At 33.6% G+C, this 22064-nt stretch overlaps 4 protein-coding genes across 5 annotated transcripts; 3 read left to right on the top strand and 1 right to left on the bottom strand.

Moving 5' to 3' along the window:
• Positions 1–461: 461 nt before the first annotated feature.
• Positions 462–5720, top strand: LOC145001384 (protein transport protein SEC16B homolog). 2 transcript variants are annotated; one of them, XM_078960755.1, is made up of 12 exons: positions 462–2495; positions 2582–2710; positions 2781–2903; positions 3049–3207; positions 3294–3425; positions 3517–3651; positions 3730–3857; positions 3941–4049; positions 4112–4441; positions 4526–4663; positions 4771–5060; positions 5143–5720. In XM_078960755.1, the coding sequence occupies exons 1-12, from the start codon at positions 882–884 to the stop codon at positions 5564–5566; spliced, it is 3711 nt and encodes a 1236-aa protein (XP_078816881.1). In that variant the 5' UTR covers positions 462–881; the 3' UTR covers positions 5567–5720. The 2 variants fall into 2 exon arrangements, with proteins under 2 accessions (XP_078816881.1, XP_078816880.1); XM_078960754.1 differs by having other exon boundaries at positions 4520–4663.
• Positions 5721–5724: 4 nt separating this feature from the next.
• On the bottom strand, positions 5725–9432 carry NS1 (Class II aminoacyl-tRNA and biotin synthetases superfamily protein). Its single transcript, XM_078960756.1, has 15 exons — positions 8938–9432; positions 8547–8615; positions 8327–8437; positions 8056–8160; positions 7821–7958; positions 7644–7724; positions 7396–7473; positions 7225–7293; positions 7057–7131; positions 6847–6930; positions 6653–6739; positions 6477–6572; positions 6318–6392; positions 6067–6193; positions 5725–5980 (listed from the first exon to the last, which is right to left on the bottom strand). Exons 1-15 carry the CDS (start codon positions 9361–9363, stop codon positions 5865–5867), a joined length of 1737 nt encoding a protein of 578 aa, XP_078816882.1. The 5' UTR covers positions 9364–9432; the 3' UTR covers positions 5725–5864.
• Positions 9433–15161: 5729 nt separating this feature from the next.
• LOC145002047 (peroxisome biogenesis protein 19-2-like) lies at positions 15162–16957 on the top strand. Its single transcript, XM_078961358.1, has 5 exons — positions 15162–15320; positions 15451–15502; positions 15997–16285; positions 16374–16690; positions 16837–16957. The coding sequence occupies exons 1-5, from the start codon at positions 15281–15283 to the stop codon at positions 16880–16882; spliced, it is 744 nt and encodes a 247-aa protein (XP_078817484.1). The 5' UTR covers positions 15162–15280; the 3' UTR covers positions 16883–16957.
• Positions 16958–18989: 2032 nt separating this feature from the next.
• LOC145003119 (vacuolar ATPase subunit F family protein) lies at positions 18990–21762 on the top strand. The gene is made up of 5 exons (XM_078962260.1): positions 18990–19139; positions 19914–19994; positions 20178–20259; positions 20352–20434; positions 21466–21762. The coding sequence occupies exons 2-5, from the start codon at positions 19932–19934 to the stop codon at positions 21628–21630; spliced, it is 393 nt and encodes a 130-aa protein (XP_078818386.1). The 5' UTR covers positions 18990–19139; positions 19914–19931; the 3' UTR covers positions 21631–21762.
• Positions 21763–22064: the final 302 nt, after the last annotated feature.

The following is a 22064-nucleotide window of genomic DNA, read 5'->3' as shown; positions in this document are numbered from 1 at the left end:
CTTTGTTCTTATTCATAGTAAATCAATTATCAGGAAAGTTGAAATAAAGAATTGTGTTCTTGTGAAATCCAAAGGAAGATATAATCTTGTTAACGGGGGATTGGGATAAAATAAAAAATTGTAGGTATGTGTATGAGAGGTCGGAGGTGAAACTCTTTATACATTAAATAATTATAATTTTTTTATTTTGTTTTAAATAACAAAAAACTTCATAAATAGTTTATGTTTTGTGAAGTGATAAAAATATCTTTCTATTAACGGTCAAAAGATGACGCCACGTTTGTTAAATGTTTTGAAACTGCATGAATTATCTATAAGATTTTTTGAATTTAGTACGAATTTCAAAATAGCATAAGAAAAAATTATGAAAAAATTATGAAGCTTTTCTATTTTCAAAAAAGAAAAATAATAATTGTGTAAACCGGGAAAATGACTAAACTTCGCTACATAAATAAGCAATTAATCGGTTGTTTTTTCTCTGGTGCGAAATTCTGGGTATGTCTCTTGTTTCTTCTCTATACATGTAGATTTCTCAATGTATTGTGATTTCCTTCGGATTAGCGTCTTGATCCCTAGATTAATTGCTTCATGATCATTTTTGAAATTCGATGCGCTTCATATTGATGGATTAAGAGTGTTCAAAGGTAATTTTTTGCTGCCAATATGTGTTTGTGTGATCCATTGGTTAGGGATCCGTAAAACCCTAGACCTATCTCTCGCATTTCTCTATCTGATGTATAATAATTCAGGAATTTCGTAGATTGATTAGAGGCGTTTATGTGTATATATAATGTTATCAGCTCGGATTTTGCTGCAATGGATGATTTGATTTTGAGATCGCGAGAAGCTATCTAGGGCTTGTTTCTAATCCTCCATTACAGATGGAGGACACTGATGAAGATTTCTTTGATAAATTGGTCGATGATGTTGATGATCAATTTAAGGCCACTCCATCATCTTCAGCCGTGAATGATTCTAATAAGGCTAAAGCTAATTCAAGCATCAATAATGGCAGAAATGCACTCAAAGAATCAGAGAAAGTAGTTACAGAAGATGATAAAGCTTCTCCCACGATTAGTTCAGGTCTCATAGATGAATTAGCCAGCAATCGAGTGGATCCTGGTCAGTCATTAGTGTCATCTTCCTCCTTTGCATTTAATTCTGGAAATGAAGAACCAAATAATGCATTTCGAATGGAGGAACGATTTGATTCAACAGAGGTGCAGTGGAGTGCTTTCACTACTGATCCTCTACACAACACTAGTAATTCATTTGGATCATACTCTGACTTCTTCACAGAATTTGGAGATAATTCCATTCACCAGTCAAAAGCAGGCAACCTGATTAACAATGAAGTGAATTCAAGTAATGATTATTCACATCAATATCAAGAAGGTCAGTTGTATACAACATCCGGGGGACAAACTACAGATAATCAAGACCTTAACACCAGTCAATATTGGGAGAATCTTTATCCAGGATGGAAGTACGATACCAATTCTGGACAATGGTATCAAGTTGATCAAAGTTATGATCCAACAACAAACACACAAGCGGTTGATACTTTCAGTTCTGCTTCTGATTACCAAGCTTCCCAATCTTTGGTAGCAGATAAAGGGATGAATGAAAGTGTAACAAGTTGGAGTCCAGTTTCACAAACTAGTCAAACTAATGAGAGTCAATCACAAGGAAACAACGGGTACCCTTCACATATGTATTTTGATCCTCAATATCCAGGTTGGTATTATGACATGAATCTTCAAGAATGGCGATCTTTGGATTCATATAATTCTCAAGCAACCTCCAACACTGGAAACCAAGGTGATCAATTTTCATCAAGTAATAGTTATTATGGAAATGAACAACAAGGTTCAACTGGATACCAACATGTACAAAATCAGTATAGCTCTAATTTTCCTGTAGATAATAACAATGTCAATCAACAACAACAGCAACAACAACAACAACAGTGTTATGATTATGGGAACTTCAAACAATCAACAACAATGGAGCAAAATGAGATGATGAATGCTGGCAAGGGGTATGGAAGTCAAAACCAATTGACCTACTCACATCATGGATCTTATGGCTCTAATAGGTCATCTGCAGGTCAACCTCCTCATGCATTGGTTACTTTTGGTTTTGGTGGGAAGTTGATTGTGATGAAGGATACAAGTGGTGGGCCAATTTCTGTTCTTAACATGGCTGAAATTGTGACCGGAGGTGGTGACATGGCAACCGGTGGGACCCGCGTATGTGGTTACTTTCACACTCTTTGCCGCCAGTCATTTCCTGGCCCACTTGCTGGTGGAAATGTTGGTGGTAAAGAGCTGAATAGATGGATTGATGAGAGAATCACACAGTCACACCCTCCTACTGCTGACATGGATTATAAAAAAGATCAAGTTTTAAAGCTTCTACTTTCTTTACTCAAAATAGCTTCACAACATTACGGGAAATTACGGTCTCCTTTTGGCACCGATACTACATCAAAGGTAAAACTTTCATCTTTTTATTAAATTTCAGTTTGCCCAAAGTCCAAATCCAAATAACAAACAAGGGCATTTTCGTAATTTAACAGGAAAACGACGCCCCAGATGTAGCGGTTGCTAGACTATTTGCATCTGCAAAGAAAGACACTTCTCAATATGGCGATTATGGTGCTTTCGCTAACTGCTTGCAACAGTTGCCACCAGAAGGACAAATTCGGGTATTCACCTTATTTCATTTCTTGACATAAAAAAAACATTTTTTTTATTGATTTGTCTTTATTTTCTTAGGCAACTGCTGCTGAAGTCCAAACTCTTCTAGTTTATGGTAGAAAGATAGAGGCTCTTCAACGTGCACAAGAGGGTCAGTTATGGGGGATTGCCTTAGTTCTTGCAGCACAACTTGGTGATCAGGTTTCTCTCTCTCTCTCTCTCTCTCTCTCTCTCTCTCTCTCTCTCTCTCTCTTTCTTTCTTTCTTTCTTTCTTTCTCTCTCTCACACACACACAGTGAAGGGAAGCAAAAAGATGTTATTTTATTTAAAATTTTGTGTATTGCAGTTTTATGTGGATTGTGTTAGGAAGATGGGTGTTCATCAGCTAGTAGCAGGGTCACCTTTAAGGACATTATGTCTACTTATTGCTGGTCAACCTGCAGATGTATTTTCAACTGACTCTCCAACAGATAGTGCCACTGTTGCTGCTGTAAATATTTCACAGGTAATAATAACAATAATAATATCATTATTTGAAATTCAAAAAGAAAAAGACAAAAAGTATCCAACTGAGTTTGTTGTTTTGTGTAGGCTCAACTTGGAGCTAATGCTATGATTGATGATTGGGAAGAGAATTTGGCTATGATTACTGCTAACAGGACCAAAGATGATGAATTGGTGCTTATTCATCTTGGAGATTGTTTATGGAAGGAAACAAGTAATGTAAGTTCCATTTTAAGTAATTAAAAAAAAAAAAAAACAATATTCGTGTTTGGTTATGAGTTTGTGATTATATATATAACAAATGATTCAGATTATTGCTGCACACATTTGCTACTTGGTTGCTGAAGCAAACTTTGAGCCGTATTCAGACAGTGCTAGACTGTGTCTCATTGGTGCAGATCACTGGAAGCATCCAAGAACATATGCCTGTCCAGAAGCCATTCAGGTGGGCCCCACTTGTCATTATTATTATTATATTTACTTTTTTTATTAGAGAAATAACAAATATTGTGAATGTGGACAGAGGACAGAGGTGTATGAATATTCAAAGCTTTTGGGGAACTCTCAGTTTACCTTGCTACCATTTCAACCATATAAGCTTATATATGCCAATATGTTGGCTGAAGTGGGAAGAGTATCTGACTCATTAAAGTACGCATACAAAAAAAAAAAAAAATTACAATATTGTTTCCTTATTCGTTTTCCTTAAAAAATATATATATTTTGTAATTCAGGTATTGTCAAGTGATATCAAAATCTTTAAAAACTGGGCGAGCCCCAGAAGCAGAAACATGGAGACATATGGTTTCATCCTTGGAAGATCGCATAAAAACCCACCAACAGGTAAAATGACTATTTTACCCTTGTCACGTAACTTCATGGTTAATTATTTTGATTTTTACCAGGGTGGGTTCTCTACAAACTTGGCTCCGGGTAAATTAGTTGGAAAACTGCTCAACCTTTTTGACAGCACAGCACACCGTGTAGTGGGAGGACTCCCGCCACCTGTCCCATCAACATCGGGCCCCACTGCACAAAATGAGCACCATCCTCCACATCCACATCATCATAATCATAATCATAATCATCAACCGCGGGTGTCTGCCAGTCAGTCCACCATGGCCATGTCATCGTTAGTTCCATCTGCATCCATGGAATCTGAAGAAGGAAACAACAGAAGAATCATGCATAATAGAAGCGTTTCTGAGCCTGACTTTGGTCGCTCTCCCCGCCAGGTTGTCATTATTAATTATTTATTTATTCAAATTAATTTTACAAATATTTATAATAAACAAATTAATTCATTTATGTAGGATCAGGTTGATTCATCAAAAGAAAACCCTACGGATTCACAAACTAATTCATCATTTACTTCAAGATTTGGTCGATTTGGATTTGGGTCACAACTTTTCCAAAAGACATTCAGTTTAGTTCTAAAACCTCGTCAAGACAAACAGGTATTATTATTATTATTATTATTATTATTATATTTATATATTATTAATTTTTTTTTTTTATTTATGATTCTGCGTTAAATTTTTTTTTTTTTTTATATATATTTCAGGCGAAATTAGGTGAGACAAACAAGTTTTATTACGATGACAAACTAAAAAGATGGGTGGAGGAAGGTGTTGATCCGCCAGCAGAAGAAGCGGCACTTGCACCACCACCAACCATGGCGGCATTCCAAAACGGAACACCCAAAACCGCCGCCAAGAATGAAGGGTCTCTCAGCAATGGCGGCTCGGAATTTTCCACCGGAACCACCACTGTGGGACACAGCTCCGGCATCCCGCCAATCCCCGCCTCCTCCGGTCAATTTTCTGCACGTGGAAGAATGGGTGTACGTGCAAGGTGAGTCAACACTCAACACTGCCACGTCATCATTTCACTTAAAAAGTACTAATATTTGAATTTTTTGATTTTGTTTATGTAGATACGTGGACACATTCAACCAAGGTGGTGGAAACCCAACAAAGTCGTTCCAATCACCACCCACTACTTCTTTAAAACCCGTCACGAAATCAAACCCTAAGTTCTTCGTTCCAGTACCTTCATCCAAACAATCCAACTCATTTCATGGGAATAACACGCAACAAAAAACCACAAATGTTGATGAAATTAACGATTCGCCTCCATTCCAAACACCAACTTATCAATCAATGCAAAGATTTGGAAGCATGGATGATTTGGGAAAAGGGGGAATGGGAATGGGGATGCCTGTGTTTCCTAGTAACACGTGTTCACGAAGAACGGTTTCATGGGGAGGAAGTATGGATCAACGGTTTTGTAATCAAAGGAATCGGGGGAATAATGGTGATGGGTTTATGAGTGAGGATCTTCATGAGGTTCAACTTTAGAACAAAATTGAATTCATTCTTTTTTGATAACCAATTGTATAGAGATAGATTCTTGTTGCTTAATGCTTATTATTATAAATGTATAGTTTACGGGTGGGTCCAAAGATTTTGTATTGAATCTTCAAATAATGTGATAGAATTTAAACACTAGAAACGTATTTTATAGTAATTAGTTTTCTCATCATCTTATTAATCAAAATAAAATCAATCGTAAGAACATGATTATGTAATCATGCATGTACATATGATAAAGCATAAGGTACAAGTATTGATTGTAAAAAAAAAAATTAATTAAATATTAAAATTCAGCTGAGCCAGGTGCTCGAGGGAAAGGTATTGTATCTCGAATGTTATCGATTCCAGTTGCAAATTGCACAAGCCTCTCGAAACCCAAACCAAAACCCGCATGTGGAACTGAAATACAACAAAACCACTAAATAATAATAATAATAAAAAACAACAAATAGACACAATTATTTTTAGCAATTTATGCAACTAACCTGTGCCATAACGCCGAAGATCAAGATACCACCAAAAACTCTCCTTATTCAGATTCATTTCATCCAAACGATTTTCCAAATAATCAAGGCGTTCTTCCCTTTGACTTCCACCAATAAGCTCACCAACCTACCAACAAAAAAAAAATTATTATCATATCAAACAATAATATTTGTATTTTAAATATTAGTAATTAAAAACTTCTCCAAAAAAATAAAATAAAATAAAATAAGATGAATGAAAATATTATTACCCGTGGGACAAGTAGATCCATGGCTGCAACAGTCTTGCCATCATCATTTTGGCGCATGTAGAACGCCTTAATATCCTGATAATTTAAAAAAAAAAAAAGTTGTTATTTTATTATTATTATTTTTGCAAAAGGGTAAATAAGGGAAAAAAAAGATGATGCCTTTGGGTAATCAGTGATAATAACAGGGCATCCATTGAAAGCCTCTTCGGTTATGTAACGTTCATGCTCACTTTGCAAATCACAGCCCCATTTCACCTATTAAACAAAATAGCAACATACTTTCATTCATTTGTTTATTAATATTTATAGCATCCTTAATAAGAAAATGAAAATACCTGAAACTCAAATTTCTTCTTTGATTTTAGAAGCAATTCAACTGCATCTGTGTAAGTCAATCTCACAAAGCTCTTCTCAACCACATCCTGGTGGAACAAAATCAAGAATTACACAGGGGCAATACAGTAATTTTGTAGAGGGATGAATGATGATTATGAACTAAACAAACGAAAAAAAAAAAAAAAAATCATACACTTAGACGATCGATGATTCCTTTCTCAATCCAGTTGTTGAAGAAATCCATATCTTCTTTGCAATTTTCAAGAACATGTTTCACCTAAATTGTCAAAAAGTTCATACCAATATTTAAGACATGAACTATAAAAATATAAAGTGGAACATTTTTTTCAGGAGGGGTAACAAGGTAATTTAGTATCTATAAAGGGTGGATAAAGTAACATACGACATACTGGAGATAGGCAGTGGCACATGCCATGTCATCATTCAGGTCCGCAAATGCAAGCTCAGGCTCAATCATCTTCATAGAAATAAAAACTAAAAATTTAAAATTTAAAAAAAAAAAACACAAAAGCTTGTTGTTTAGTTATTTAGTTCTATAATGAGAGAAGACCCAAAATTCTGCCAAGTGTCTAGAAGTGTTGGAATTTTCTGCCCGAAAAGTAGGACCGAATGTATACACCTGAAATATGGTATAAATATTTTTAAACACTAATAAAATAATATCATGTTTAGAATGATTCTTTTAAGTTTAAATAACAAACGAAGGAAAAAAAAAATATACATCAGAAAGAGCAGTTGCATATGTTTCAGCATTGAGTTGACCAGAAACTGTCAAGAACGCAGGCTTTCCAAAAAAATCCTGTGAAATCAAAATGCAATTATTGGAACATATAAAATCAAAAATCCAAAAATAATATAATGTAATTTATATAAAGCCCATAGAGAGCAATTAAATAATAGCATTGTAGATAGTTAGAGGCAATAACTCATTCTTATCAAAACAGAAGGGCAAAATGGTCATTTACTCACTTGTGACCAATCGATCAAGCCATTTTCTGTTTTTGGGATTGAACTGGCTGGAGAATCAATAGCTTCTTTCGAGCTTGGTATCTGGTAACACAACATAAAAGATCAAGGACAAAATTGTAAAAAAAACAAAATGGAGATATATTGAATTTTATAATAAATTAAAAGAAGCCTACATACCAATGTGGTTACACAAAATTGTTCACCAGCACCTTCACAATCTGCAGCTGTAATAATAGGACTTGCAACCCAAACAAATCCATTTTCTTGAAAGAATTTATGTGTAGCATAAGCCAAAGCATTCCTAACCCTAGATACCTAAATTCAAATGAAATATCAAATTAGCAAAATGTAAATACATGTATCTGTCTATATGTAAGTGTGTGTGTGTGTGTGTGTCTATATAAAAACATACTGCACCAAAAGTATTTGTCCTAGGGCGAAGATGCGCCTTGCTTCTTAAAAATTCTCTTGTGACTTTTTTCTTTTGAATAGGAAATGATGGATCACTCTTTCCAACCTACAAATGTATACAAATAAATTAGATGATAAACATTTTACAAGTGATGTAGAATAGATTTATTGATATGTTCCTTAATGTTGGCTTCCAAATGTTAATCATAAGTTGTACCAATATGTGATTAAATAAGTTTTAATTTAAATGCATTGAAAGGTGAAAATTATACTGTAACAAGTTTGTGAATCTTCAACTCTATTTTTTGCTTCTTTCCTTGGCTAGGTACTACAACTCCTTGTACACAAACTGCTGCACCAGTTGCTATGAAACCACTCTCCACCTGTTAAGAACAATAAAATATTTATACTTTTTGATGACATCAGCAAAACAAAACTTGATATGTATATGTATATGTATTTCAAAAGAAACGAAGTGTAACTAGGGTTTACCTGATCATAACCTTCAGCATCTGAGTCGATCACACATTGCATGTTTGATAGACATGAACCATCATTCACCTGTAATGAATGCAAAACCCCATTATGGATATGATCTTTATAACATGTAGGACAAACAGGACAAGATAAGTGTTTGAATTTGCAACAAAAATACACATCAAGTTTGCATTCTAAAAGTAATAGGTTTGGATTGATAATATATCCATGTAGTAAAATGCTAGAATGAACTCTTCTAATATCACTTATTGCATACAAATTACAATTAAACAAATTCTGGGTACAAAGGAATTTGAGATGGGAGATACGCTAGTGTTTTACTCAAAATAGATGAATAAATCATCAATTCATAAGCCGTTATGAACAGATATATGATATCAATTACCTCAATGAATGTAACACTGCTCTGAATACGAAGTGTTCTAACCCAGCCCTTGACTGTTAGCGTTTGACCTAATTTATCTACACCCTCGCTTTCCCCTCCTTTTATATCAACAATTCTCAGCCGTTTACGAAACTCCCCAACTCGTTCCTCGATAGATTCGGTTTTGGACTTCTCTACGACCTCCCCGGGTGACACAGTGGCGGATACGACGGTTGAAAAGCATCGACGGTGAGCTGTGGAGTTGTTTAAGTAGTTGAACTGGGCTTGGGGTTGTGGCGGGTGATGAAGGGGAGTGAAGATAATTTGGTATTTCAGTTTCGTAGGTTTTGTTTGGTGGTGGTGGTACAAGGACAAGAAGCGAACGGTGGAGGAGAGAGGTTTAAGGCGGAGAGAAACCGTCGCCGGCGACAACGCCGCCGTAGCCATTTGTTGCGGGGCTCTGGGTGAGCTCTCTATCGATGCTGCTTGTGGCAGTGTGACCTTCTAAACAATCGGCTAACATTTCATAGTATATGGTAAAAACATTAAAAAATTAAGTTATAGTTGGTAAAAGGGAAAATGACTATTGAATTTTCTTTTATTCGATTTGGGTAAATAAATAAATAATTGTTTTGTATGAACTCAGATCATAATTTAGTGACTATCCGATTTCGAAAACAATATCTTGCTTCCAACTTTTTTTTATATATCATTCTACTTTCTATTTCAACAGCCAAAAACAATATAAATAATAAATTTGTTTAGAGTTTGTAATAATACTAATAAATATTTATAGACTCCAGCAAATAATTGACAAGTTAGATGTTTATAGAATTGATCGCTTAATTCCTAATACATACATTTATAGGTCATAAAACCCAATAAAGAACATAAGAAATCTAACACGAAAGATCCTAATACCAAATAAACATGAAAAATCTAATATTATATGTCTGTCAAATTAGTTGACAAAATATTCGATCAGAAGGAAAATACTTCATCGAACAATGAACCAAGACGACCTTTAGAACATTATTTTCTCTATAGACGAAACTTCATGAGAATCATGTGATCCCTTTGCAACCTTATTGTCATTATGAAAATCTAAACGTACCCTCTGATTCCATAAATATTTTGGATGATAGTAAAAATGAAAAATGGTATATGAAAGCATAAAATATCAATATCCTCACTTAGTTTATTAAGACATTTTATATATCAAGTGAAAAACGATTATATATATTGGTATATCCCAAAGTTGTAAAAAACGCTTGACGTTAGCAAGTCGGTGGATTGGGATCAAGGGATTAATCGGTTAGGCGGAGATTTATCGAGGGATTAATCGGGGACCATTAATTGCTAATTTGTTGAATTTAAAAAAATTAAATATGACTAATGTCATATCAAAGTTCGTAAATACCAATAATATGATAACAAAATAGGTTAATATGATTAATACAATACTAATCATGCCTCAAATAGTTTCCATTGAAATAAAACTTCTTCAAAATGTTAAAACTTCTTCGTTTTATAATGTTTCACTCATTGTGTATGTAAGGATTAATCGCTTGGTGCCCTCTAATCGGTCGAATAGCGCCCAGGGATTAATCAAAGATTAATCGGGACCTAGTCGGGATTTTTACAATAGTGGTATATCCTAATAAAAGTATATTTCTTTAATTAGGTAAAGACATTTGATCTCACGTATTTATTGGTCGGATAGACCGATTAAAAAAACAAATTAATGATTTCATTCTAATATTTTTTATAGCATCAAACATACATGATAAGTATATTTCTATTAATTAGTTAAAAAGATACTGTTAATGGTTAAAAAATGAGTATATTTTTATTATTGGTTAAAAAGACGTGCCTCTATTAGAGTCAATTGACTTTTTGTTGTTTGATTGTCTCTTGTTTGCAGTGGAGGACCTTAGTGGAACCCAGAGGTTCTACGATTCTAGCACGTAGTGTAAAAAAAATTATGTTTTATTTATTTATTTTACTTTTTCTATTAAGTGCATCAGATTAAAATATGACTTCCACTATTAATTTAGATTTATTCGGAATTTTTTTTAATATCACCTCTACTAAAACATTTTGCATCAGCCACTGCTTGTTTGTAAAAGAGAGGTCATCGGAATTTAGGACATGTGAGACACTTTTAGCTATTAAAATATGATTGTTATTTATCATATTTGACCTTGGAATCAATGTTTTAAAACCCGGGTCGATCCGGCCGGTTCAACCGGTTGGACCGTGATCCAGTGTAGAATGCGGATCAATTGAGAACGGTTTTTTGTAAAAATATGGACCGGATCGAACCGATCAGGTTTGCCCTAAACCGCGGTCGACATTTATATCGAACCGGTTAAAACCGGATTAACCCGTTTTAATAGGGTTTGAATACAAATAGCGAACGTCATGACTATGTTTTTGTTTTGTTTTTTGTACTCTATGTGGTTGTTTATTGTGTTTAGATTGATGTATACCATGTTTTGATATATTTTTCAATGTTTAAACTTTATGGACATCAAATTATTTGTTTTATATGTCTATGCATTATGCTCAGAAAATATATATATATATATATATATATATATATATATATATATATATATATATATATATATATATATATATATATATGAAAATAAAAAAAGACTATAAACCGGGTTGACTCGGTGGTTCAATCGGTTGATCCGTGAATCGCTCATTACACCAAATCAACAAAAAAACCCGGATTTTAAAACATTGCTTGGAATCATGGATACTATCATCGATCCTAACATTAGAATTTAGTGGCAGATCACTATTGCCAGATTGCTTTAAGCACTCCATAATAGCTGGTAAACTAAACCAAAATACGATTAAACGAAAACCACCAATACTCATACTTTAAAGACTTTAAGACATGTGCATTATACTCTATAATTAGGCGCGTTAAAATTATAGTATTATTTCTAAAACTCTAATCACTCGATCAATTAATACCTGAACAAATTAACATTATGATGCAATAGTACAATCATCCAAGCTTCATACATGGAAAGGTTGTTTAACAATCGGTTAATACAATTTTTTTCCAACAAATTACTGCTAAGAAATACTTACATGACAACTTGTATGCTACAAGTTGAAGGAAGCCAAAAATCAATAAATCCATAGTTAAAGGGTTTCCTAAAATTATTCCGTAATTTAATATAAAATTTTCCTTTGTTATAATTCAAACTAATGGATCCACTAGTATTATGAATCAACTCAAAGTTGAATAAAATGTTTTAAAATGCCACGGATTCATATTATCGTCACATTTCATATTACATGACACTAATATATATTAGACAAAAACTTTGGTTATTAAAAAGATAAATTTGGTGAAAAACCTACATATGTACTCCAATAATAGGTCACCAACCAAAACTAATCAGATTGTAAATATTTCTCCGTAATGATTATTAATCTATAGCTCCTCTTATAAAAAAAATCATTAGACGGCTAGGAACGGGCAACGACAAGTGTCGTTATTCTGACGTGGCCTCCCAAACATGGTGTTATAACGCCTGAAACACCGCGCCCGCGTGGCGTTTTTACGCGTTATGTTACAACGCATTATTGTGGTAATGCTTGAAAACGGCCATTTTCCGACGCAAATACACCTCTCCAACGTATACATCCATCTTATTTCTTTATTTCATATCAAACCATATTTCAAATCTTCAAAAAAATTATCTTTTGAATACTATGTATCAAAACCCCAACACTCCTCCAAACATAAATACACATCCACCTCTCAGTTTTGCACAATATGAAATGTATGCGAACATCCTCAACACCCAAGGCGACTTTTTCAATCCCGCCTCATCCCTTCCACAAAACCTTTTCAACCCATTTGCTACAATGCAACAAAATACCACACAACCACAACCCACCTAACAAACTGTACCCGAGACGCAAGCGGGGGGGGGGGGGGGGGGGGGAGCGACAAAAAAAAACGGCCCAAAAAGGGAGATCACAAAGGGAAGGCGGCTGCGATGGAGCAATCGGAAGACGAATCTCCAACATGGCGGAGCGCGAAGGAGGAGTACGCATTGGCGATGGTTTGGTGCGGGACATCAAAATATCCAACGCAACGAAATGACATACGAAGAGTTGCTTTTGGGGAAGCTGTGATCGGGAAATTTGTAGCCTTTGTTGGGAAGTTTAGGGTTTGTGGTGGAGATCTGGATACCAAATTGGATCATGATATCACTTTCTGAACCGATATTTCTACCTTATGCATGGGTTACAAGAAATTCAGCCTAGGATAATCCAAGTGGACACTTACCTTTCTAGGCACAAAAAACGTAAGTCAATATGCTAGAGGATTCTGTGAAAGTATGATGAAAACGAGAGCTTAAGATCGTAACCCTCTTCTGGAGAGGAATAGTTTTTTTATATATTAAACACGATTAGGGTTTCATTAGGGTTGGGCCGTCATTAGTTTCTTTGGAAACAAGTAATGTCAATCTGGATTTAATGAGGATTTAGGGTTACCAAAAACTAACGAGTTTCGTTAGTTTTACCATAATCACCCTCAAGAAATTGAATTTTCCATTGTGTTCCCATATGTAAAATTCGGTGAGGTTTTTCCAGCCAGGGGCTCTGCCCCTTGGACCTCGCTAGGGGCGCTGCCCCTACACCCTGGCAAAGGGGCACTGCTCCTTTGGAAACCCCGGACCCCCGACTAGTCGTCGAACCGGCTTCTGACTCGATCTTATGCATGTGTGCACTCCACACAATCTAATACATATATTAGAGTACAAATCATGAAGCCCCCTTAGCTCACATGTTGGTTCTAGTTACTTAAAATGACATGATGACACTAAAATCACCAACAACCTTTTGAATAAAGATGAAAAGCACCGCAATCACGACATGTTGAGTAGCAAATGGACTCAAATAAGCAATAAATGTATCAAGTTCAATTCCGTCTACAACAAACTTTCCTCGCACAAGCAAAGTGGTGCGAACGATTTTGATGTTTATAGAGCAACGATGGAGCAATATCATGTTTTTTTGTATGAAAAAAATTGGAAGATTGTGAAGGAAGACCCAAAGTGGAATAAAATGGACACGTTTACGGAACAACAATAGAAGAGGTCGCGTGGCTCGGGTTCGATCGATGTTTCGGACACACACACGAACATCGACCTCAATGCGGACACGGATGAGATACCGGATGACTTGAACGACCTTGAAGAGATCTCCCCGCCTCGACGACTGATAGGCTGCGACAAAGCGAGGTGTGCTCAACGGCACGCAGATGAAGCCAAAAGTAGATGACGAGAGCAAGCCGAAATGAAACAAAATTTTGACGAGCACAACGAAACCGCACGTAAAAAAACATGAGTTGCAACGGGATCATTTTGAGTTCCTGCGTCGTGACGCAGAGGACGATTGTATTGCGAAAGATTTGATAATTCTTCAAACTAGTGATGATAATTTGTCATCGAAACGGTTGGAGACACTCCGAAAAATGAAGACGAAGATTGAGCAGAAATATTTAGACAACGATTAGTGTTTTTTTATTCATAGTAATGTTTTTTTTTTCAATGTTTTTCTTTCGGTCAAAGTTTTTTTTCCTTGTGATGTCGTTTTATGTTTTTTTCGTTGTAATGTAGTTTTTAATTAGTATTCATTTTAATTATGTGTTATTTAATTTATATGTTTTTTTAAAATTTATTATGACATAAATTAAAAAAATAAAACAAAATAGAAAATGGGAATTACAAACATAAAAAAAAAAAAAAAGAGAATGATATGTGTTATTACATGTTACTTGGTGTTGCTCATTTCCACCTTAGATGTTATAACATCAAAAATATGAGTAAGCTGATGAGATGAACACTTTAGATATGATAACATGTTGCCCACACCGAATAACCTTAGATAATTCACAATAACATGTATTTCTAATCTAATCAATCACAAAAAATTATAGTTTTATTAATCGCAAGTTGAGCAATATATTAAAAAAATCAAGCATTTTTAATTTTTTATGCTAATTGTTGAAACCAACTTTGCTAATTTTTATATTGAAACACATAAAAAACAATTTATTAAAAATATATCCTATACGAATAACTTGAAAATAAAATTTAGATATAAAAAGAAGTTAATCTGAGCCATTGATTTTCATCCTTTGCACAGCCGGGGTTGCTCAGAACCACCACATCTCCGACTCCTGTCTTTTACCCCCGTCGGGCGACGTCACACTTTCTCCCAATAAAGATTTCGCCCTTTCTCCCAAAATTCTCTCAATCTACACCTTTTTAGAGACAGGAGAAGTGTTATCTAGAGAGAAACTCAAGGCAAAATAATCATGGCTGAGCATTCAGATGATTTAGACCAACTTCTAGATAGTAAGTTCACTCTTCTCTCCCCCAATTTCGTTTGTGTTATGTGGTTTTTGTTTGACCAATTTGAAATCGCTCAAGTAATCGAGGTTTATAACTGACGCTGAAATGATTCTATTTGTTCATATGTAATTAGGCGCTTTGGATGATTTCCAGACCCTAAATCTTGCGTCTTCTTCTTCTCAGAGGTTCGTAACAATTCCTAACTCTTGAGTCTTGATTAAAATCATCGAGATTAGAAGTGAATTTGATAAATCGAATAGAACTTCAATTGCTTAGGTTGGCCTTTTCTGGTAAAACCTAAGTACCTTACATATTCAATACAGATATGGGATAACAAAATCATAACAATCTCTATTTCTAGTTAAGTTGTTGCTTATCATTCAATTTTCAACCAATTTTCAGTATAAGATTATGGTTTGTGACATAGCAGTAGTTATGACTTATGAAACACTCATAACATTGATTTGGTTCACAAGATTTACTATTTCAAAACATATATTACGAATGGTTCACATTTCGAATCATCATACTTGTTCATTTGTGGCAATAAGAAAGATTTTGGACAAATTGTGCATTGCACTTACCTCAAAACTACGTAGTTTTTATTGGTTCTGAACCAATTGAAGCTTTTCCATGTGGTTTGAGCTATAACACTTTGTTTTTCTTTGGGTGTTAAAAGGAAGGATGATGAAGGGAACAAAGGAGAGGCATCTCTAATGCCACGTGGGGTTCAAGGATTAGGGATGGGTTTACCTGATTTAAGAAGTAAGAACAAAGGAAAGCAAAAAGTGTCACCAAAAGTGTCGCATGCTTCTGAGACTCTTGATAAGTTGAGAGAACAAACTAGGGAAACTGTTAAGGGTTTGGAATCTATTGCGGGTTTGAAATCGGGTCCCATTGATGGTTTGGGAGATGATAAAATGATGGAGGATTTGGTCAAACAGTTTGAAGAACTTGCTAAAGGCCAGGTACTTTTTATGATCTTCAATAGTTTGATTATATGCTTAATATTATATTTAATTATTAGTCACTAAATATTGTTTTCTTGTTGTGAAGGACATGGAGTCTTTAGTAGAAACAATGATGCAGCAACTTTTGTCTAAAGAAGTTCTTCATGAACCCATGAAAGAAATTGGAGAAAGATACCCAAAATGGCTACAAGACAATAAATCCAAATTAAGCAAAGAAGAATATGATCGATATTTTCATCAACATGAGCTTATAAAAGAGTTAAATATTGTTTATGACACTGAGCCTAATAATTTCAACAAGATTATTGAACTCATGCAAAAGATGCAAGAATGTGGTCAACCCCCAAATGATATAGTCAAAGAACTCGCTCCTGATTTTGATATCTCAGCTCTTGGTCAACTGTGAGTTCTTCTCTTCAGTCTTCATTTCTTTCTTTTTATACATATGCATAATGTTCATTTTGAATTTTGAATGTATGAATTTTGACTTGTGATTTACTGATTTATTTAATGTTCATCTGATTTTATGATTTCTTGGCATGATGCAGGTCACCTGATATGGCTGATTCTCAACAGAACTGCTGTATAATGTGATAATCTTTTCTTTAATTTCGCTATATTGTTCTTTTATGAGATTGTGAAGAAAATAAAGTTGTTTTGACTTTTAAATTTGACCTTTTCTTATATGGGCCTTTGTTCATGACTTTGTATTTTTCTTTTGAGGCCAAGAAAGGAACCCCATTTGTTGGCTTAAGCGGTAGAACATGACTTGACATGACATGACAGAACATGACAACCAGTATAAAGTCGTATACTGTGTTTGATATATATTGGAATGAGATTCATACTGATAATAATGTGACAAAATTGTCATTTTTACCCCTCCCCAAAAAGTGAGGTGGGACAGTGATATCTTGTTTGTGTAAAAGACATGAATGCCCCTCCTTCTTATTCGTATTATAAAAACGGTAGTGAAAGGGTCATATTCTTCTTGAACCTTTGTGATCGATACAATATCATTAAATAAATAAACAAAGAGGAAAATGAGGTTGAAGTTTGAGAAGGATAAAGCAAGCATAATAGATTGATTGTAATTTGTAGGTTGTTCCAAGGTTATCGATAGCGATAGCCAGGAAATAACGACAACCCACATATACGCTACATAGCGATAGCGATGAAATAGCGACAGCTATTTCATGTGTGATTTCTTATAAAATTAAACACTATATTTGCTTGCACTTATGCAACAATAAAAAATAACATAGAACTAACAAGTATTAGTTCTATTAAGCTAACATTAAGTTCCAAAAGATGTTTACCACAAAAGATTGGTTAGTTTTAGACTCTAAAGTCTAAAATTAAGTTCTAATACCACAAAAGAATGGTTATTTTTAGACTCTAAAGTCTAAGTTCTAATACCACAAAAGAATGGTTATTTTTAGACTCTAAAGTCTAAAACTATGTTTCAATACCACAAATCGATTTTGGTGAGGTGTGTTATTGTTGCTACTGTCGCAGTAGTGAGAAATAACCCGCCAAAATCGATTTTGGTGATTTTGGTGTCGATCATACAATCTTAGTCGATTAGATGGGAAAACATGAAATTGACTGTACGATTGCCCGTCTAAACCTATTCCAAGCCTAATTGCTACGTTTCTTACCGATTTAAACAAAAAAAAAATTGTCGGACATCGCTACACACGCTATTGTCTCGCTATAGGCATCGTAGCGACCCATCACAGCTACGCTATGCTATTCACTATAGCGAGTGTAGCGATCGCTATTAACAACCTTGAGTTGTTCATCATATCTTCGTATAAATAAAGACATATTATGGAAAAAATTAGAAGAACGATAGGGATGTCCATATAAGGCATAATCATTAAAATTATATTAAGGTATAATAATACAAATTTTGTTAAGTTGTTTAGATGTTGAATAAAATTTCAATTAAGTGTGAGTCTTTGGATCTTGAATTTCTTTCTATGTGGATAAATAGTGCAAAAAATTAAGTTGATGTGGTTTATTATCTTTTAAGATAGGAATAAATAAGAAATATATATTTCTGGGGTTTAAAGTTGGATATTAGATTGAAAAACAATGAGTATTCTTTGAAAAAAAATTGTAGAAAAAAGAAATAGGAAAATATAATAAAAATCGTTATGTTTAGTCTTAATAATCGATTTAGCTTTTATCTTTCTTAAGTCAATTAAGTTTTAAAAACCAGCAATTATATTTATTTCGACTCTTTTAGCTAATAAACCGGTCACAAACACAATATAATGATTTTTTACGAATAAATCTATAAATATAAGGATTTTTTAAATATATTATTTTTTATTTTTTTAATATTATCTTACTATCTTGTTTTTGTCTAATATATTGTATTATCTTATGGTATTTTTCTGACAAATAATTTTTTTTATATTTTTGGATTTATTTTGCAAAAAATATCTTTATATTTTGTTGACGACTGTTTACCGGTTAAAATAGATATAAGTATTGGTTTTTAAGGTTTATTTTATGAAAAAAAAGCTAAAGATAAAAAATAAAAAAAAGTAAATTGATTATATAACCTAAAATTAATGAATTTTCTGTAGATTTTTCTTATAAAAAAATTGTTGAAAACTTGGTTTGAATTTTAGAAGGTTACGAATTCGCCTTTATATAATTAACTTTTTAAGTTTATCAATATATCGTAATGAGCTTCGGTCGATGAAAAATAAAACGAATTTACAATAAATATAGTCTTTCTTCTCATATCTCACGATATAAGTTACAGATAGAATCTCATCGCTACGATCGTTCGAAATCATCGTGTCCTGCTTCTCTGTTTCTCGATCGCCAATAGGTATCATCTCTCTCTCTCTCTCTCTCTCTCTCTCTCTCAGCTGCTTCGAATAAGACCTCTGTATCCATGTATGATCCAATGAGTTATCTGTATCTTTATGCATATACCAACAGTGCTATCAATTGAGTTCAATCTGGATTTCGTTTCATTTCGACCTAAAACATGCTTATTTTGCTTGCGTACTTCAGATTTAGGCTACGGGATCAAGTTCAGCATAGGAACCCTAAAATTTGAATGTTGATCCGTATTTCCTAGATTTTACATCTATAAGCATCGTATTACACTGATCTTTTAGAGTAGAATTCGTCGTTGAATGTGAGGTTTCAAAGTGATTATCATGAATTGCAGAATCAAAATCAGATCATAACATGATCATTGATTATATCTAATCATTATGACCCTAAGTAAATCATAATTGTTTTTTGCCTTTTCTATTCAAAATTATAATTAAAAAACACCACCTGTTCCCTCTTTTCTAGCTTGTATTACTGTTACTGGCTTCCAAATGAGGCCTTAATTGTCATAAACATTCTACTGTTAGATTTGGCCCTAATTTCTTTGATAGTCAATGATTTCGGGGTGGCATATTTGTTTAAGAAAGACATGATATCTTGTCCAATTTATATTTTAATTCAAGTTATGCATAATGTCAATATTGTTGGATTAATAAATACATTATACTTAAAGAAAAAAGAATGTATGATAAAAGAATGATTGTAAATTACCAACTATTTGGTTATCATCTGCTGAGTTAACATACATTTTTTTCTGTAGTTTTATCTTTTTTCTCAAATGGCAAGCCGAGCTCAAATCCCTACTAACAACTCAGCACTTATTGCTATGATTGCTGATGAGGTAATAACTGTTTTCTAATTGATGTGTGTGTTCATGTTTGCTTCTATAAAATCTGTATTGTTACTTACTACTTCTCTAATCATTTTACTAAAACTGTCACTGAAGTGATATCTTTTTATTCTTCTTCATTTAAAGCTTGATGCTTTTCTATATTCTTATAATAATAGTTTATATCTGATGTAGGACACCATAACTGGATTTTTACTTGCTGGAGTAGGCAATGTTGACATAAGGAGGAAGACAAATTACATGATTGTGGATTCAAGTATTTTTCATCAAGTTTCCAGATGTCATTTTTGTATGCAGTGTAAACATAAGTCATAATATGCATAAATGTTGTTTTTTGTTTTGTTTCAGAGACAACTGTCAAACAAATTGAGGATGCTTTTAAGGAATTCACCACACGAGATGATGTAGCAATTGTCTTAATCAGTCAATATGTAAGTAATCATTATTGCATTTTGGTAGTTTACAGAAGAAAAGAGGATTTTAGGGCCTTGTTTTTTTCTTTTTCCCACTATGTGTTGTTTGGATAATGATAGTATATAAACTTGATAAAATTGAAGGAAATAGTTAATGAGGGCAAATTTGTAAAGAGTTAGGACTTAATGTTGAAAGCCTCCTTTCTCCAACTTTCTTAAAGAATGGCTAAATGGAAAAAAAGGTAAATGTCATAAAAGACCTTATATTTTGTGTGTTTTCCGGATTAAACCTCAACTTTATTTTTTTTTCTTGAAAAAGACCTTGCATTTTTCCATTTTTTACAATTTGGCCTTTTTAGTAGTTTTCTTCCGAAAAAGGGTTAATCTCATAATAGACCTTATATTTGTGTTTTTTCCGGATTAAACCTCAAATTTATTTTTTGACTGAAAAAAACCTTGTATTATTTCATTTTTTCCGATCAGGCCCTTTAGTCATTTTTTTCCAAAAAAAAATGTAAAATGTGAGGGTTTTTTTTCGAGAAAAACTAAAAAATTTGAGGGTTTATTTGGAGGGTTTTGTCGGAAAAAAGACAAAGTTGAGGGTTTTTTTTTTGGAAAAAATGAAAAAAATACAAAATCTTTTTCATGCAAAAAATAAAGTTGAGGTTTAATCCAGAAAAAAAAAACACAAATATAAGGTCCTTTATGATATTAACCCTCCGAAAAAACTTGTAAAATGTGGGGGTTTTTTCGGAAAAAATACAATATTGAGGGTTTTTTTTTCCGGAAAAACAAACTTTTTTGGGATTTCTCCGAAAAAATAAAAAACAGCAAGGTCTTTTCAGGTAAAAAAAAAAGTAAACTTGAGGTTTAATCCGAAAAAGAACTAAATATATAAGGTCTTTTATGATATTAACCCAAAAAAAGCCACAAAGTTTCATTTCTTTCTATTACAGCATTATAATTTTTCTATAATAGGAATAAATGAAAGTATGATGTTATAATAAACAAATAAACGAAAATACATTGTTATTTGTGTTGTTACACAGGTTGCAAATATGATAAGGTTTGTAGTGGATAGCTACAACAACCCAATTCCCGCAATTTTGGAGATTCCTTCCAAAGACCACCCGTATGATCCCGCCCATGACTCCGTTCTATCGCGTGTCAAATACCTTTTCAATACCGATTCCGTTGCCGGTGACAGGCGTTAAAATCATTAATTTTTCTACTTCCCATGTTTCTGTCATTTTATCATAAATTTTACTACAATGTGTGTGTGTGTGTGTTTTGAGTTCTAATTATTGCAAACAATAAAATGTCATCTTTTATACATTTTTATTTAATTGAGCTATCAAAACCCATAACAGACATATCAAAGTCTATAAGACCGAATCAAAGACTTTTACTTTTAATTGTGGTATTAAACAGATTGAACATTTACGAGACTAATTTGACCTTGTGTTTATCTTCTTTTTATTGATGTATTATCTACTAGTTAAAACTACCGATTAAAATCGGCATCATCAAAACCACAGCGATAACCATAACATCCACCCATCACAATCACCACAACACCAACTATTATAAATCTTGAAAAATAGAACATGACATTTACGTACTCAAACACCAAGAAAAAGGAAATTGA

The sequence above is a fragment of the Lactuca saligna genome, chromosome 6 (genome assembly GCF_052625555.1).
Source record: "Lactuca saligna cultivar CGN05327 chromosome 6, ASM5262555v1, whole genome shotgun sequence".
NCBI lineage: Eukaryota > Viridiplantae > Streptophyta > Magnoliopsida > Asterales > Asteraceae > Lactuca > Lactuca saligna.
Note: the sequence above shows the minus strand (reverse complement) of the source record. Positions and strands in the feature narration are given on the sequence as shown.